Source organism: Paroedura picta, chromosome 2 (assembly GCF_049243985.1).
Source record: "Paroedura picta isolate Pp20150507F chromosome 2, Ppicta_v3.0, whole genome shotgun sequence".
In the NCBI taxonomy this organism is placed as follows: Eukaryota; Metazoa; Chordata; class Lepidosauria; order Squamata; family Gekkonidae; genus Paroedura; species Paroedura picta.
This window is the reverse complement of record NC_135370.1, coordinates 40,284,781-40,303,370: the sequence shown is the minus strand read 5'-3', so window position 1 is coordinate 40,303,370 and position 18,590 is coordinate 40,284,781. Positions and strand designations below refer to the sequence as shown.

Genomic DNA, 18,590 nt, shown 5'->3' with positions numbered 1-18,590 from the left:
TGCTAAAATTGTTAAAAACTATGCAAACAAATGTTGAAACGATGGTAACAAAGTAGGCTTCTCTTTTTAAATGTGGTGGAAACGTGAAAAAGTTTATAAGCTTCGGGTAAAAGTCCATAATATTGTAGCCATGTGGGGTCTTATATTTTTAAATGAAGAGAAGAGGCTTTTCAAGAACAATGGGGCCCTTATCTGATTTACCTACGAAAATAAGTTAAAAGGGGATTGAAACGGGGTATCAAGTGTATCAAACGAAGAGCATAATCTTTTTCTTTCTGTATCAATAATGTAGATTACTTGCATTGTACTATCTTTAATCTTGGAAAATAAAATAAAAAACTTTGAATAATAAAAAAAAAGTCTTTGGTTCTATAACAAATAATAACAAACACGCATAATGCCCATAATCTCATTAATTAATCCCACAAAACAACATAGGACGGCCACCTACATTTAAGAGACACTTCAGATTCATCTGGGATATCAGCATAACCCCAAAGTTTAGCGGTCTCTGGGCTTTGCTGCCCATTGTTTTGATCGGGACTGGCTGGCTCAAAGCAGAACGCGGCAGAGGGTGGCGCTGAACTTCCGGTTAGGTCAACTACTTTGTCTAAGAAGCAGGTTAGGAAACAACACAATGAATTTATTAGCAGTAGATCAGAAAATATGAAATATGAGAAAGGAAAAACAGAAAAGCAACAATGCTGGTGTTAGCTGATTTTGTTACATAAATGCATTATGTTATGTTAACAGAGCTTGCAGCATTTATTCAATTTATCAGTTAATTGATTTTAAAACTTTATTTAAAAAAAGATAGCCCTAATTTAATCTGGGAGTTTTAAATTTATGTATATTAACACCAATTAACAAGCCCCATATTTATTCAAAATGAACATAATTCTGGATGTTAAATGGCTCCGTTGAAAATGTTACGCCCTCAAAAAAATCATTATTGAACATTATTGTAACTTGATGCAAGAGTTTACTTTTATGGCACAACTGTGAAAAAACAGTCATTTGAGTAAATACTGCACTTAAAAAAGCAAAAACACACATACATCCACACAGAAGTGCTAGGCAACATCTCAGCAGAGGCTTTCTTCCTATCCTCTCACAAAAGAGGGAATGCCTCTTCTAGAATGTCACTGCTATGCACCATGCAGGGTTCCTCTAAAAACAAAGATGACTACAGTTTTATTTATTTATTTATTTATTTAGATTTATATACCGCCCTCCCCGAAGGCTCAGGGCATAGAATGTATGTATAAGCAAGTGCATGAAGATATCAATTAGCTGGCTGAATTCTGATTAATCAACATTTTTTTAATGGACAACATGTGAGAGACAGTATGATGGAATGACTCACGCTGTACTCTCTAGTGTTCTTGGAGAGGTCTGCTTTTTAATGAAGGTGGAATCTGCAGGTGAGGGCAGCTAAACTTTGATCCTCCTCCTCCACTTTACCTTGCAATGCTCTCTTGCTTTTAAGCACTCTTCTTCCAGCTCACTGAGTTCTAGTAGCAGAGTCAGGCCGGAGAAGCTTTAGAGTAAGTTTTGGAGTGGGCAATGTGCAGTTTTGTAAAATAAAACATGCACGAGCCTCTTAGATATGTATGGGTGAACACCTCTGTTATGCACCTGGCTTCCCCTTTCTCCCAACTGTTTCTTACATTTGTATAGATGCTAAAATCCAGCCCCTCACTTTTATCTCGGGATCTTGAAAGTGGGTATGTTGATCACAAATGAGAAAACAATGCTGCTTCCTTTATCAAATTTCAGGCCATAGGGTCAATATTTTTTTATAAAAAACCTAACTAGAGGTGTAAGGGGCTAACTAGAGCTGTAAGGGAACAAAATTTGAGTCCAAAATTTAAGACCAAAAAAGTTTTATTCAAAGTGTGAACTTTCATGTGCATGCACACTTCCTCAGACAAACTGCAGGGGGAGCTGCAATAAAGCTCTTCCAAGTTACTGGTCAGATGTTTACAAATGAGGGATCCCTGAGCAGAATAGCATTTTTGTTCCCTAACCCTTATAAGCCATTCCTGTGACAACTGAAACTCAAGAACAAATGTCCCCAAGATGCAAGCACCACAGTTCAATAACTTCGCTCCTGCAGGTGTTAACCACAATACATCATCTAAATAGGAGATGGCCAAGGTGAAACAGCAACTAATGTGAATTTTGTTTTAGTATTTTTAATAATCTTCCCTGATTATTGGCCATGTGGGAACAAGTGAACAAATGGAAGGAGATGAATCAGCAGGAGGGAGACCAACGTAGGCATAAAGAGTAGTGTGAAAAGAGGATGAAAAGGAAGAGGAGGTGGGGGAGGTAGAAAGGCAGAGATTGAATACAGTGAAAGAAGTTTTAAAAAACATGTAAGGAAGAAATCATAATAAGCACTCTGTTTATGCAAAGGTATTGGGAAAAAGAAGTAAATGCTGCTATGGTAGGTAGTATCTAGCATATAAGAGATATTTTATGTCTTTCTTGTGTTTGCTCTGATCAATATATTGTTAAGTAGGTCACTCCAATGCTGTTTTTACAGACTAGGAACTGAACAGCGAAGCTACCAAGCTGAAGACTGCATTTGGACCTTCTAGATTCAAAGGAAGATTTAATTGCACAGAAAAGAGTTGAGTCCCATATCTTGTCTTGAAATTTCAAAATGTGAGCAAGATATAGGGAAGGACAAGTGGAATTACCCACACGCCAAGCACAAGAGGAATGTATGAGGGTTAAGGGGCTACCTAATCCCACCCTCCCAAAATCCAGATGGTAGTCAGTGTTTGCACTCCCTGATTCTACAACAGGGGTAGTCAACCTGTGGTCCTCCAGATGTTCATGAGCTACAATTCCCATGAGCCCCTGCCAGCGTTTGCTGGCAGGGGCTCGTGGGAATTGTAGTCCATGGACATCTGGAGGACCACAGGTTGACTACCCCTGTTCTACAACATTCCTATGAATCTATTTTGGCGTTTTTGTCAGTCTTTGACTGATTTTAAAACTCATAATGGGTGTGTTTTAATCATTGTTTTCATTTTGCTAATTTGTATCCTTGCAACCTGGTTACTGTGCCTTGTGGTTGAGGAGAAATTTGTCTGTTGCCCAAAGGCCAGCCAAACTCTGGATCTGGCTCCGTAGAGAAGGGCTCTCCCGTATGAGGAGCTTCTTGTTTCTCCTCCTCCAGCAATATTTTTAAAAGAACGATGACTACAGATGGAGAAAAAAAATTATTCCGGCCCCAGAGTCCTGCCTTTTCTTGGTACATGTCCACTCCTCACCTGCTGTATTAAAAGTGTGAAAGGAAAGAGCTATGGTTGAGTATAGTTAAGGTAAGGCCGAAAACAGGTTCAGTGTGTGTCATACAAGGAACACAGGAGTGTATTTTATAAGAGACAACTAGTATCAAAGCCCATTTTAAAAATGGGCTTTGAAAGGGGTGGCAGGTAGGAGGGCGTGAGAGGGTGGACACAGATCCCTTTGGACCCCAAAGCCAATTAAAATATGCGGGGAATTTGGGCTTGTGAGCCTGGAATGGTGCAGCAAGGCTGAGTTACAGGGACTTTCCTTTACTAAATACCACATAGAAAGTACCTGTTGGAGATGATACCGCAGAATATCTTCCTCTGACACTTCCGTCGATCTGAACTGATTCTGCTGACTCAGATCCTGAAATATTAATGCAAGTTTGGAATGGTTTCCTTTGATCCCCAACATTACTCCAGAACTCAAACAACATTCATATGCATTTCTTCCGCACTTAGAGCAAGCAGAAAACCAAACACACCTTTGATGGAGATGAACTGATATCAAATTGTCAGGTTTTATATCCCCCCCCAGTGACATCCACTTCAAACATCTGCCTTTTCTCTGAACATATTATTTCATGAGTTTGTCCAAAGTACACATTTTTTCTTAGAAGTTGTTAGAGCAATACTAAGTCAAAGCTAAAGAATAAGGAATCTGTAGTTATATAAGTTCCCAGCTAGATCCTACATCTACAAAGGTAAACAGGCATCTCGTGGCACCTTAAAAACTAATAAAATGTTATTCCAGCATAAACTTTCATGGACTAGAGTTCATGTCTTCAGATGCGACAAGTGAATCCTTTACGTATGGCTTTATGTAGGGCTATAACAAAACAGCGGAATAAAGGCACCATGAAACGCAAGAAGTATTATGCCTTGTGCTACTCCTTGCGTTTCTATTCATTATACCTGTTACAGTTTTACTAAGGTGCCACAACGATCCCATTCATTTCCACTTTAGACTAAACATGGCTATTCTCTGGAATTATCATCTGCTTTCAGCGTTCTGCAGGCCCTGCAAAACTGCATTCTTCCACCAGGTCTATGGTTGAGGTCTGGCAGCAAGGAAGATCATGCCCCCCCCCCCATAGGAGTGGCATTAGCGAATTCTACTTGAACCCTCTGTGCACCCTTCCCCTCCTGAAGATAGTAACGGGAGATCTTTAGGACTGGGAGGAGTTTTTTCTCCGCAGCATCTTTGTTTTAGGGCATTGATTGGATTGGATTGTCGATTTTATGACGGTTTTAATGGGGTTTGTATTGGGGGTTTTAGCCGAATGTTGTAACCTGCCTCGAGCCTTCAGGGGAGGTGGGCGATAAATTGAAATATCATTACTACTACTACTACTACTACTACTATTATTATTAATAATAATAATATTTAAAAAGTGCTACCTGTCGCGATGCTGTGGTCACTCTGGCCTTTTCTTGGAGGTGGGGACGGTGCTTTGCGCTTTGCCCGTCTCAGGGAAGAATTGACGGAGGATGTGCCGCTTAGCTGAAGAGAACCCGTTCTCACTCTGCCTATGGTTGAGAGCCCCTGGGGGACAACAAAGTAGAAACAGAAATACTAAACAACACAGGAAGATTTTTTTTTTTCATATTACAAAACAGCTGCTGTTCCATTGTGTCAGAGGCCAGCCATGTTGTTCTGCAATAACAAGATTCCAGCCCAGCAGCACCTTAAAGGTAAAGGTATCCCCTGTGCAAGCACCGAGTCATGTCTGACCCTTGGGGTGACGCCCTCTAGCGTTTTCATGGCAGACTCAATACGGGGTGGTTTGCCAGTGCCTTCCCCAGTCATCACCGTTTACCCCCTAGCAAGCTGGGTTCTCATTTTACCGACCTTGGAAGGATGGAAGGCTGAGTCAGCCTTGAGCCGGCTGCTGGGATTGAACTCCCAGCCTCATGGTCAGAGCTTCAGACACCATGCCGGCTGCCTTACCACTCTGCACCACAAGAGGCCCTTAGTAGCACCTTAGAGACCAGCAGGGGCAGGGAATAAGCTTTCAAGAATCACAGCTCTCCTCATTAGATACCAATTCTTTTTTTGTAAGGCCCAAAAAGCAGAGTTCTTGATGTGATAGAATGTTTCAATTTCATTTTTGCGTGCAGGGGAAGACTCCCTTTTCTTTAGAAAAACTGGAAAAAAAACTCAAATAGAAATGTAAAATATATGAAATATACCTCAAAACAGAAGATCTAGTCCCATTACATAACACAGAAATCAATCTTAGCAGTGGCTGGAATACAATGACAGAGGTAGCAAGGTTCTAAGTTTGGTTGCCCTGGCATTTATTCTGTTAATCATATCCCTGTGAAGGAGTGCAGCTGATTTCTGCCCATTCTCACTTCCCATAGCAGGCCTCCCACCCCCTTTATGGTGTTCCTAAAGGTCCCCTGTTCCCAGCAGTAGCACTTCATGGGTGATTTGGGAGACTGGGAGCGAGAAGGTCACATTTCACTGGAGGAGATTCCTTTGGCATGCAGAGATTTGCAGCGGAATTCAACTCACAATCAGAGCTTCCAATTTTCTAAACTGAAAGAGCTAGACTAGAAAACCATACCAAGTGTCCAGTCTATATAAATAATATCTCTGTGTATCTAACGTCCAGTTATCAGAGGTCTAGATTTCACCAATGAGGTGATGAATATCTAGACCAGCTTTTTCAACATTTTTACCATTGAGAAACTCCTGAAACATTCTTCAGGCTTCAAGAAACCCCTAAAGTAGAAGGTTCATGCAGAATATAGTTGGGAAGCACAGCTGTATACAAGCCCACCTGGGGCCCCTCCCCCTAACTCCTCCAAGCCCAACCGCTGGCCATTTTGGGGGCAGAACTGACTTGACCATATATGGTCAATATCACCTGATAAATGTTTAACAAATTTTAAATATATATATATATATATATATATATATATATATATATATATATATATTTAAAATTAATTAACGCCCCCCCCATTCAGGAACCCCTTCCAGGGCTGTCAAGAAGCCCCAGGGTTTTGTGAAAGCACGACGTAGACTGAATGCTCTACCACCAAAAATTTTAAAACCTGCATGCAGAAAACGGGCATTTTAAGACTAGGCTAGAATTCTTCTCCTAGACATCTAGTTTCCCAAGTGCAGCGATTATGTAAACCACCACCTTGGATTTGGAAGTGGTACAGCCCAAACACAAATCCCCTCATTTGTGATAAGCCTCTGTTCTCCCCTGATACAAACATTGAGAATTATATGCATCTCTGAATGTAGAATACAACGCCAAAATGTCAGTAATGCTCAATTGTCACGGAACAGCTTTATTTTTACCTCCTACTTCTGCTGCAACTACGGATATGGGAAACTGAACAGAGTGTCTTATATTCGCTGTGAGAACCCAAATTATAATACACTATAAAACAGTGGAAGCAGTGTTTCTTTTTAGCTGGCTCCTCTTGGCACTGTCTGATATTACCTCTCTGGCACGGACTAATGCTCTGCTTTATCAGAACTGAGAAAACAGTTCGTTTTGGACAAGGACATTCCAGTTTAAATCTACTATAAAGGCCATGCAGCAATAGTCTTTTCTGTTTCCCCCCCAGCTGAACTGCTAGCAACAGATTATTTATTATGAGGGCACTTCACAGAAACTACGCTTTCAAAACTTTGGGAAGAAACTTAATTCTGAACAATAATAATGCTGTTTACAGTCAAAGAAAAAAGGCAGAATGGCAGATAACTCAACCCTAGGTAGTTACCAAAGTAATCTAAATTAAGAATAATGAATACAGTTCCTGTATGACCATTTGGTCCAGTTAATTCAGAAACATCTAGGGCAGGGATTCCCAACCAGGTATCCAGGGACCCCTGGGGGTCTGCAGGAGCTCTGCAGTGGCACAGTCTGGGGGGGGGGGGTCCTGGGCTATCTTCTCAGCTTCTACTCTTATTTCTGGCCTATAGTAGTAGTAAAGTCAGGAGAGGGAACAAAAGGTTAAGGGTGCAGGTAGTGATGTCACTTTTGGGGGTGTGGCATCTGGACAAAGCTCTCCCATACCTACAAGCTGAAGGCCGGTATTATATGCATAGAATTTTGATTACAACTTTGAGTTTGTTGAAATACTGAAAACTTCTAGGATAAGTTTCAAAATCATAGGAGGAAACAACCACCGATGAAAGGTCTAGTCTGAAAAAAAACGGAACAGAATCTAGAATCCGTTCTAGTCATTTCATTTATCATTAAAATCGAGATTGTATAAATATATAGTTAACTGATTTTGATAGCCTGGGACAGGTTCTCTCTTTTACTTTGGGGGTGTGGCGTGGGGCACAGCCAGCTGATATCACTTCCAGGGCTCCTTGAAGTCTGAAAAATTATTTCAGGAGCTCCTCCATGAACAAAAGGTTGAAAAAGGCTGGTCTAGGGTATACACAAATTACCATTCACCCCCCTCCCCCCCCCCAAAAAGAGTTGGTACATTCTTTTCTCCTACAGAGTGAGCCCAGGTTGTCCCTACCTTTTACATCCTCAGACATTGTAGTGGTTCCGCAGCATCTGTAAACAGGTCTCCCCCCCCACCTTCAAGAAGCCTGGTAGCTTGCAAATTTGTTTAAAGAACCACCTTCTCCTACAGTACGTCTCCTTTCTCCTCTAACTTTGGGTTGCCAACTTCCAGGTGGTGGCCAGAGATCTCCTGGGATTACAACTGATCTCCAAAGTACAGAGAAAATGGCCACTTTGGAAGGTGGATATTGGCATTATATCAGATTAAGTCCCTCCTCTCCACAAACCCCATCCACCTGGGGCTCCACCCACAAAATCTTCAGTCCAACCAAGAGCTGGCAACCCTACCTCTAATCACACTCCTTTCATGTGCCACTCCCTACATTTTCTCCTTCAACCAATTTCCTTTTCCATTTCAGTTTGCTTACTCTGATAAAGAAGAAGAGTTGGATCTTATATACTGCTTTTCTCTACCAGAGGAGTCTCAAAGCGGCTTACAATTGCCTTCTCTTCCTCTCACCACAACAGAAACCCTGTAAAGCTGATGAGGCTGAGAGAATTCTAAGAGAGACTGCTTGGTCAGAACAGCTTTATCAGTGCTGTGGCGGGCCCAAGGTCACCTAGCTGACTGCATGTGGAGGAGCGGGGAATCAAACCTGGCTTGCCAGATTAGAAGTCGGCACTCTAGCCGCTAGACCTCTACACCAAGAGAGATTTGTACAAAATTTTGCTTCCTTGATTGCCTTTTATGACCTCATATAAAACCAGAGAGAATAACATGTCATTCCCCATGATTTTACTTGGAGAGCTTTTGAATAAAATTGCACCTGGCCTTTGTCCAGCCAGAACTGGCTGCAGCATGCACCAACACATGATGCCAGTTGTGAAGAGACTAAGGCACAAGATCATTTTCTAAAACACTGGTTTATATTCCTTTGGCACCATCATCATAGCTTGGGTTACAAATATTAGACACCAACAAGCCATACTTTTCTGCCATTCTGTCTTTACGTAATGCTTGCAAGATCCTTTCTGGATGCTGACTGATTTGCTATTTACAAAGAGAGAGGCAGTGTGCTTGATTAGAGCAGACAAATTGTTCCTTATCGCCTCAGTAAGAGCTCAGCAGATGCTTGCTTTCTCAAATAAACCATCACCAAAAAGTAAGAAAGCCGACAATTCTCTTCTTTACTTCAGTATGAAGTTTGCAAGTTTTGAGAAAAGCCATTGTTTCACAGATGGGTTTACCTCGTCATCGTTCCCACCTCAGATTTAACAGTAAAAAAATTATTAATCTGATTTGAAAACAATAGTGTTTAAAATGGTGCATAACTTCTCTGGGTATACAGGAAGAAAGGGGTTTATGATATTATAGGCACAAGCCAATATGTACTATGCATAATCAGCCTTCACAGTAAACCAGTATAACTGGCTTTCTCAGAACTAGATCCTGGAAAAAGATTAAATGTATTTGCTAAGGTTGGGAAAAGTGCACGTGCAGAATACAGTTACTGTTTTAAATATATATCCCTAGACTGTATTATTGGGAATACCCTTGAAAAACAGGAAAGAATGCAAGATATTTTTACAGTGACAGCACAATAAAAACCCAAGCAGAGAAATATGGTAATATATGGGATCTTTCAAAAAGCAAAACATCCTTCCGGATTACTTTAGGCTCTCATAGCACCAAAACCAACTCAGTTAAGCACACTTTAAAGTTGTGTATACTCAAAACTATGTCTGATTGTCATATAACATTAATTTTCAATATATTTTCTTATTAAGATTAAAAACAAATCATCAAGCTATATGATGCAGAGAAGGTAAAGTTTATCTCAAAATTTAAAGAGTGCTGTTGAATATTTCTTATTTCACTTTTATGGCTGTAGAAGGAAAATGTAATAATGTCAAGCAAGCTTCATCTATTATTTTGTACTCCATTTTCTAAAAAAAAATAATTGTAAAAAATTCTGTCAGATTCAAGCCCAAAGCTGTAAACCTACATACAACTACTCACATTTTTTAAAAATCATTTTTATCCTTTTCTACCCTCATAGCTAAATGTCCAATAGTTTATTTTTCTGAAAGTAAAGATCTTTTCCTTAACAAGCAAAACCCAGAACCTCTGTTCAACAGCACACTCTGGTGGTTGAGAGTTTAGGAAAAAGAAACTAATCTTGGTATGACTGAAAAGAATGTCCTATTGACTGGCCCAAAATACAATTCATCTGTGGGGCCAAGTATTCCTACCACCCCCCCCCCCAGCTCTTCACTTCATCCTTCTAGTAAGCCTGTAGCCCTCTGTATTAGAAAATATGCCTTTAATTCCAGATTCAAAGTGTTGTCTGAAATACAAATATGCGGTTCTCCAATTTACACTGAAACATTTGACTTTGAACTTTAATTGGAATTCACAACTGACAATCTGTGCTCTACCAAGATATTACCCACTGCATTAATTTCTCCCCAAAACTGGGTTGGAATAAGTTCAGCACATATTGGGATTCATAGATAGATTTGACCCGGCAGCCTGATTCATAACTTCATTAAAATGCATTATTACACAAGCAGACAATTTTATTAAGATAAAAACACGAGTTTTAACATCCGCGGACTTACAGTAAGTAAAATTTAATTCTCAAGACTGTAACTTGTTCTTAACACCACAAAGATTAGAACTCTTTGGGAGACCTTTTTCTCAGTGGCATATTTAACTGCCTTAAAAAAAAACATAAAAGGGCTCAGGCAGGCAATTTAGAAGCAACACAAAATGTCAAAAAGTCTTCTGAATACTGGACATATTAATGCAAGTCAAAATGTTCCCATAGTTAATGCAAAACTATAAGCCTGGTAGAGAAAGGTGCATTCTAATTCCCCTTTGATTCTACAAACATCTTTTAAATAGTAGCACTATTTATAAAAAGTAACACTATTTATTCCATCGGTACTGAATATGCTTTGAATTATCCTAACCGCATATTGTTGTGCATGATTTAATATGATAATATCTTACTTTTGTTTATTGAATTGTTTGAATTTCCAAACCGAGGATAAAAGCAATTCCTTTGGTATCAATGGGGAACTATACTCTAAGCCAGGGGTAGTCAAACTGCGGCCCTCCAGATGTCCATGGACTACAATTCCCAGGAGCCCCTGCCAGCATTCGCTGGCAGGGGCTCCTGGGAATTGTAGTCCATGGACATCTGGAGGGCCGCAGTTTGACTACCCCTGCTCTAAGCATATACGTCTCTATTAGGAAAGCTTACTTTTTTCAGGGAAGCACGACTACAACTCACCAACTTCAACCCAGTTTACCCAGTACCTCTGCAAGAGCAAACATTTTCCCATGGTCCTCTATACCCTGTTGTGGTTCATATGAGTCAGCACAGCACTTTCCTCAGAATTGCTGACACTAAGAAACCATGTGATCAGAGCTTAAACTGGTTTTCAGTATGTCAGGGGTTCTGACCACTGGGAATTGATTCTACTTACTAATTAAAACACGTGAATACAGCCTGTGAACTGCACTGGGCTCCCTTATGTGATGACAAAGTACAGACATACAACAGTGGTAAAACCATAAAAGCCATATAAAGGTAAAGGTATCCCCCTGTGCAAGCACTGGGTCATGTGTGACCCTTGGGGTGACGCCCTCTAGCGTTTTCATGGCAGACTCAATACGGGGTGGTTTGCCAGTGCCTTCCCCAGTCATTACCGTTTACCCCCCCAGCAAGCTGCCTTACCACTCTGCGCCACAAGAGGCTCCCAAAAGCCATATACTACCAACTAAAATCATAAGACAATACAATTTCCAAAAGAAATAGCAACCATCCCATCCCTAAATGATACATATAGGCCATTTTCCAACTGCCTTTGTATTCTGTTTTAGTAACTGGTCGCTAATGGATTGCTTCCTGTCATTTCAGGCAGACCTGTTTTGGTCACCGGCTGCTAGCAGAAACTATTTACCTGCTCCTACAAAGTGGCCTGTGTTGGGTTAGGAAAAGCATGGCTGGGCCATTTCTGAGGTAAATTGCATTCTTCCTGTTTTCATCTCTTTATTGTGCTCCTGAATCACTGTGGTGTCCTGTTTAAAATGTTCATAACACTTCCTATGGTACTGCTTTTCCCCTGCCCCTTTTCACTGTATGTTCTTTGGCAGACTTTTTTTTTATGTTCTAAGTTGAGCACATCTGAATGGTCCTGCTATAGCACTGAAGTGCTATACTGGTTTAGCTAAAGGGGTAACGGAGCTCATTGACAGCCCATTTCATTCTAGGGGAGAATACCCCGGGTGGATGGGTGGGTGGGGGTCACCACAGCATGAACATCCCAGTTACTGACCACAGGAGTTCATGCACAGGCATAGGGAGAGGTGGTTCTTTAGGCATGTAGGTCAGAGCTTTTCTGCCAGGTCTTCAGTTGATGCCAGGGTTAATAACAACAAGGCCCCTCCTCAAGCTACGCACTAACATCTTGTGCACCCCACCCCGGGTAGACTGCTGTGAGATTGGGGGGGAGGGGAATTATGCTGCCAGTCTTGTGTTACTAGAGTTTTTAGGGTGTCTGATGATTATTGGTTTTTTATGGAGTTTTATGGGGGGTTATATACTATAGCCTGCCCCGAGTGTCCGGGGAGTGGCAGGCTAGAAATGCAACCTGAATGGATGGATGGACAAACGAACAAATAAATTAAATTTAGACCCCAGGCCATATAGAGCATTAAAGGTCAAAATAGCACCTTCAACTGAACCCACAAACTGACTTCCACAGCAGTCATTCCAAACCAATACAATATTTTGGAAGTGTTTTTATCCACAGGTATGCTTCTGCATTCTGACTTGAAGTTCTCAGGTTGCGTTTAAAGAAAGCCCTATGTTTTGAGGCTTGGGTACATGTAAACTCAGGCAGAAACCATGAACTGCTGCAAACTGGTTCAGCATGCCCAAGTGCTGAACTTTCCTGCTGAACTTTTCACAACTCCACAAACATTACAACATATCCTTGGAGCAAAGCACTACGGGGAAGACAGAAACTCCAAGGCAACCAACCTTATCAGTTTCATCCACACTGCTGGATTTCACAACACAAGTTTCAGGTCTGTGCTGGGCTTGTGAAAGATCCTGGGGAGCGCTCTGAGAAGCCGGCATTGGGGGCAAGGGGGCGCGTCTCTTCTTTGGCATTTCCGATGGGAGGGTGTTTGAGTCGTATTGCTTGGAAACCGTGTTGGATCTTATGAAAAAGGTTTGCCTTGGTTTACTCATCAGTGGAGTCGCAGGAGCACTGGCAGTCTTGCATGGAGAAGAACAATAAAGAAAGAGTCTGAATATTGTAAAGTCAACCATCTTTTAAAACAGAGTTGTGCTTTTTAACCTTGGTTATCAGCTTCAGTCCCCTTCACCTCTAGCGGCCCGGAAGCCACTTCTCTGGGGCAAAATACTAGGTCACTAAACTGAACAGAGAAACAACACAGGTAGGTCTAAACAAGCAGGGGACTTTCCACTCAATTGTCATCTGCCAATAAGACTAAATGTCTTTGAATTCCAACACTTACCGTCCACTATGTGGTAACACGACAACAAGTTCATTGTGACCTGTGGCAAGTGTTAGGAGACACAGCCTGTCTTCCCATAGTAAAAAAAACCTGCCTAACCTCTAGGGCTAAGTACAAAAACATTATGGACAATGAACAGGCAGCATTCAGTCATCTCAAACATGAAGCAAACAGATCAAAGGAAAACGTCCTTCGAATCACATGAGCCAGCAGTGTCCTTAATCTGTCTAAAGTTGGCAAAAAGGCCCCAAGAAATAGGAAGCTCCACTAGCTGTAATGATAAGTCTATAGGTAAAAAGGGCACATTCTTGTCAATGTGGCAGATGCTGGAAGTACCCATAGGACAGAGAAATGGGAATCCTGTCTTAGGTTTTTTTTGGGGGGAGGGGAGTTGCTGATATGAGTTTATACTAACTAGATTTCAATAGACCAGGGATAGTGTTGCAAACCTTTGTTGCTACAAAAAGCAGTTTCATTTCTGGACCATTTACAAATGCCGCATTTCTTACCTGTTCTCGTTTCTTCTTGGTTCGCTGAAAAAAGCTGAAGAACCCTTTATTTTCCTTCTCCTTCAAAATGTCCAAATTCTGAGAGTTTTGACATGCATCTAAAAATAAAACGAAGAAACTCTTGGGGACTATATCATCTTGACTACATTAATTACTTTCTTCCTCAGTTTCAAGTTTTGCTATTTAATATTTCTTTTGGAGTGGGGAGATAAGTTCTTTTCCCCCCAGAAAGTATATGAATTAGCTTACTATTATTTTCTACCCTTTACATGTCTTGCATCAACTGGATCAAATTTTATCTTACAATTTAAAAAAACCCTACAGATTGTATCCCACATAAAACTTCAACCTCCACGAGAAGGGGGAGGATTTTCATTGACTTCACTCTCCAATAGCAGAAAAAGGCATCTCCCAAAGTACTCAATTCTCAGGAGCCACACTTTGAACTGAGAGAGGCAGAGAAGCCACAGTTGAAAACTCATGCACACGTGGAAATTCTAGGTGGAATGCAAGCCTACATTGTCTACAGTCATGAATTTTTAGAATAAACTTCCATTTAAGAAAAACACATAATAGGATCTACAGCGGGAAAAGTCAGAGTCCACACTAAATATATCCTCCAAGCCAGTAAGAATATGAACAGCAATTAAACTTTTAAACATGGGTTGAAATTATTGCATTGTTCAGGCAGGAATTGCACTCAAGAGTTTTAAAAAATAAAGATGGCAAAACAAAACCCCATAAATTGGGGTGATCAAGGGCTTCCATGAACATAGCAAGTTTTCAGAAGCAATGTTTACTGACATAGAATCATAGAATCATAGAGTTGGAAGGGGCCATACAGGCCATCTAGTCCAACCCCCTGCTCTACGCAGGATCAGCCCCTTACCCCAGCAGTCTCTGTGCCCCTACAGACTGATCCCTTCAGGGACAACATCCCAGGTGGTAAAGAGAGCTGCAGCTACAAGGGAAATACATCCAAAATCACCCCTTCATTCTGACACATTTTGCTCCATCAACTGAATTCACACTGCTTATGTTTGCGGGGGGGGGGGGGGTTGTATGTTCTGGGTGACTTAATTTCAGTGGATTTATTCCATGATGCATGGCATATTGTCTGGAGGGAACCCTGGCCCTCAAGCACTGGCTTTTTGGAATGGCAGAGAGGGGAGGGAAAACGGTATTTTAAAAGCACAGATCCAAGAACCCACTGTGTTTGCAGAAATTTGTACAGTACATTTTATAAGTAGCTTAGCTAAGACAGCTTTCTGTTCCCAAATATGATACTAGTTACGTTTCCAGTTCTTTCCGCAATTCTGGCCGTATATCAAATGCTTTACATACCATCTTATCTAGACAAGAAATCACTTTGACATGTTGCAGGCACACTGAAGAGTACATAGTGCATCCTGATTATACTATCTTTATCCTCACTACGAACATATTGCAGTAATTCCTCAAGACAAGCTACTTTTATAGTGTTTTCCCCCCATTTCTCCAGAGTTCTATAATTACTTGGGGACTGCCCTAAATCAAGACAATTTGGGTGTTACACAAAATTCAAGTCCAGTAGTTCCTTAGAGACAAACATTTCTGAGGGCAGATAAGCATTCGAAAGACAAAGCTTCCTTCATTAGAGAGCTTTGACTTTTGAAAACTTATACCCCAAGAATCTTGTTGATCTCCAAGGTGTTCCCAGACTCAAATGTTCTACTGCAGACCAACACTGCTACCCTCAGAAACTACCTTCTCCATTAATGAATTTTCCCCAAAATAATACCTAGAAGAAGAGTTGGTTCTTATATGCCGCTTTTCTCTACCCGAAGGAGTCAAAGCGGCTTACAACTGCCTTCCCTTTCCTCTCCCCACAACAGACACCTTGTGAGGTGGGTGAGGCTGAGAGAGCCCTGATATTACTGCTCGGTCAGAACAGTTTTATCAGCTCTGTGGCGAGCCCCAGGTCACCCAGCTGGTTGCATGTGGGGGAGTGCAGAATCGAACCTGGCTCACCAGATTAGAAATCTGCACTCCTAACCACTAAACCAAACTACTCCATTTGCTCTGGCATCACTGAAACAGAATGCCAATGCATTTACTGTCTGTATTCCCTTTTGGGGCCAATACAACTTACCTTGTAAAGATGACAAATGGAATTCAGAAGTTGGTGTGACTAAAGAAAGAAACATGGAAAGATGAATTACAATAAGAGAGCATTTATCACCAGAGGAGCTGTAGGCTAAAGCAGCAAGTTCCATAAATTTTATTTAGAATGAAAACAGAACTATAATCAAAAGTAAATATGGCCAAATGGCAACTGGGCTCCAGAAGTACCTTTTACATGGCCCTTGGAAGCCCTACCAAATTTTAATAAATATAAAACACTGGAATTCACCAAGTCTATCCATATAAAATAGTTATATAAACTGATGTGTGGTATGCATCACGTGGAAGTATTTATCATAAATAAACCACAGAATAAAAGGTTCTGAATAAGAAGGATCTGTAAGATTTTACCACCACTGGAAGGAAGGAAGGGAGGGAGGGAGGGAGGGAGGGAGGAAGGAAGGAAGGAAGGAAGGAAGGGAGGGAGGGAGGGAGGGAGGGAGGGAGGGAGGAAGGAACTTACCCTACTAGTCCACTGAGCAGCAGACCAGCTCCAGCACCAAAATGTGTCCCCATGCTGCTCCACCTGAACGCATTGGCGGCAGCCCAGCATGGCATTAAGGAATGGCCCTTAATGTGTTTTGTATGACTGCAATGTGGTTTTTTATCTCATGTTTTGCTTTTACATTTTTTAAATCTGCTGTTAAATCTATTTTAATGTCACAATGTTATAGTTTTAATTTTATTCTGTAAGCTGCCTTTAGCAGAAAGGTGGCAAATAAATTTCCAAAATCAGTAGGGAAGTCTTTTCACTCATGAAAGCTTTGAAGCTCTCAAGATTCGCATCAGCACTTAGAGTGGAATCCAGAAATAAACTGGGAGCCATTAGAACAATGTCAGGTACTTCTACTAAGCCCCACATATAATTCTTCATAATCATCCACATTTGAGGTTACCAAAACACGTATCACATAGGCTGGGTTGTTCTTCAGGAAGGGTCACATCTGATACGCCACCCTAAAATGGTATTGTCATAGATGCCACCTAAGCATTTAGAAGTGGACCTAGAACTATTCAAAAGGTATGTGATACAGCCTTCATTAGAGTCCAGTTTTAATTCAGCAACAAACACCCTGAGATAAAAGAACAATGTCCAGTGGCTCCATTAAGGTCCAACAAAGTTCTCTTCTGGGTATAAGATTTCATTTTGGTCTTAAAGGTGCCATTGGATTCAAACTTTGTTCTGCTGCTTCAGACAAACATGGCTACCCACCTGAACCAGATAAAGTATGAGTCAAAATTATATCGATCTGTATAACATAGAAGGGTCTTCTGCTTATCCAGATATATAAAGTTCAGTTGCAGGTTTGGGGAAAGTCAAATGGAGGTCTTACCTCGGCTGACATCCATGGCATATAATTCTCTGAGTCCAAGGTCGTTCAGTGACTTTTCCACGTCAAGCGTGTCCTGAGACTGATAACTTTTCAGCAACACGGTATGTAAAGGGTCAAAGTCACATTTGCTACAGATGACTGGCAAGAGTTCTTGAAGTGGTGCATGAGGACTAACTCTGACTATAGTCTTCTGAGTCTTCTTGTAATTAATTACTACTCTCACAGTTTGCTGAAAGAAAAGAAAAACAATTTGGCAACTACTACTCAAAATTACACCTTTCAGTTATTATTTTGAGAAGATTCAACCAATCAGTTATGATGGCTATGGAGACTGAATCATTTTTACAATTCTCATTGGAGTAAGAAGTGTTCCAATATTTTTAGATTTCTTATATCCTCACAGCATGAGACTCTTTGTCTAGGTCACCAGCCATTATTTATTGTATGGTCTGTGTAGTGTAGCCAGGAGATCCTAGGATTGTCTGGCAGCCAGGAAAGGGACGTTAGGAGGTAGAAGAAGAAGAAGAAGAAGAAGAAGAGTTGGTTCTTATATGCTGCTTTTCCCTACCCGAAGGAGGCTTACAGTCGCCTTCCCATTCCTCTGAGAATGGGTAGTTGGCCATTGTGTACCTCCATGTCATGATCCTCATGTTCCTTGGAGGTCTCCCATACAAATACTAGGCAGGGTCAACTCTGCTTAACTTCCAAGATCTGACAAGATTAGGCTTGCCTGGGCTATTCAGGACAAGGCTAGGTCCAGGTCAACCATTCATCTTCATTACTCAGAGAGGGATAAGAAAATGGGCTTCCCACGTTAAAACATTCTGTCCCAATGGTATACTAAAACAGGTTCGTGAAATAATGAGATCATGCTACTAGCTTTCGATTCTTTATTTCTCCTTCACAGTTCTGGAAGCATGAGAAACAGACCTAAGCATGAGATGAAAGCAAAGATATTTTGCTCCCACTTAATAAAAGACCTCCAGCACTTCACCGTAGACTAGTTCAGAGAAGGTAAGTGTAGCTATTCACCTTTCCCAGACAACAAGGATTAATGCAGGCAATTTTGTCATGGGCATGTCTAAGTAGTGGACTTTGAGCACCAACAGGAAAACAGAGATACTCTGTCCAAGGCTAATCCCATGACAAATACCAAGTTTTCAGTTGCAAATTTAGAAACACATTTGTAAATGAGTCAGTGATGTATTGTGGTCAGAGTGCTGAGC

General features: G+C 41.1%; 1 protein-coding gene and 1 long non-coding RNA gene across 12 annotated transcripts in view; one reads left to right on the top strand and one right to left on the bottom strand.

Moving 5' to 3' along the window:
* COBLL1 (cordon-bleu WH2 repeat protein like 1) overlaps positions 1 to 18,590 on the bottom strand; it is a 132,008-nt gene that overhangs the window by 15,557 nt on the left and 97,861 nt on the right. For 10 of the 11 annotated variants that reach the window (XM_077319869.1, XM_077319872.1, XM_077319862.1 and 7 more), the window contains 7 exons: positions 17,365 to 17,593; positions 15,999 to 16,037; positions 13,868 to 13,965; positions 12,856 to 13,095; positions 4,710 to 4,854; positions 3,601 to 3,675; positions 452 to 610 (listed from right to left, as the gene is read on the bottom strand). In XM_077319869.1, coding sequence (XP_077175984.1) covers positions 452 to 610; positions 3,601 to 3,675; positions 4,710 to 4,854; positions 12,856 to 13,095; positions 13,868 to 13,965; positions 15,999 to 16,037; positions 17,365 to 17,593 — 985 coding nt within the window. The remainder of the gene's footprint in view (positions 1 to 451; positions 611 to 3,600; positions 3,676 to 4,709; positions 4,855 to 12,855; positions 13,096 to 13,867; positions 13,966 to 15,998; positions 16,038 to 17,364; positions 17,594 to 18,590) is intronic. The other variant, XM_077319866.1, reaches the window with a different exon arrangement.
* LOC143829287 (uncharacterized) overlaps positions 1 to 18,590 on the top strand; it is a 59,996-nt gene that overhangs the window by 26,286 nt on the left and 15,120 nt on the right. The window contains exons 2-3 of the long non-coding RNA XR_013228053.1: positions 11,731 to 11,832; positions 18,272 to 18,378. This is a non-coding gene — a long non-coding RNA (uncharacterized LOC143829287). The remainder of the gene's footprint in view (positions 1 to 11,730; positions 11,833 to 18,271; positions 18,379 to 18,590) is intronic.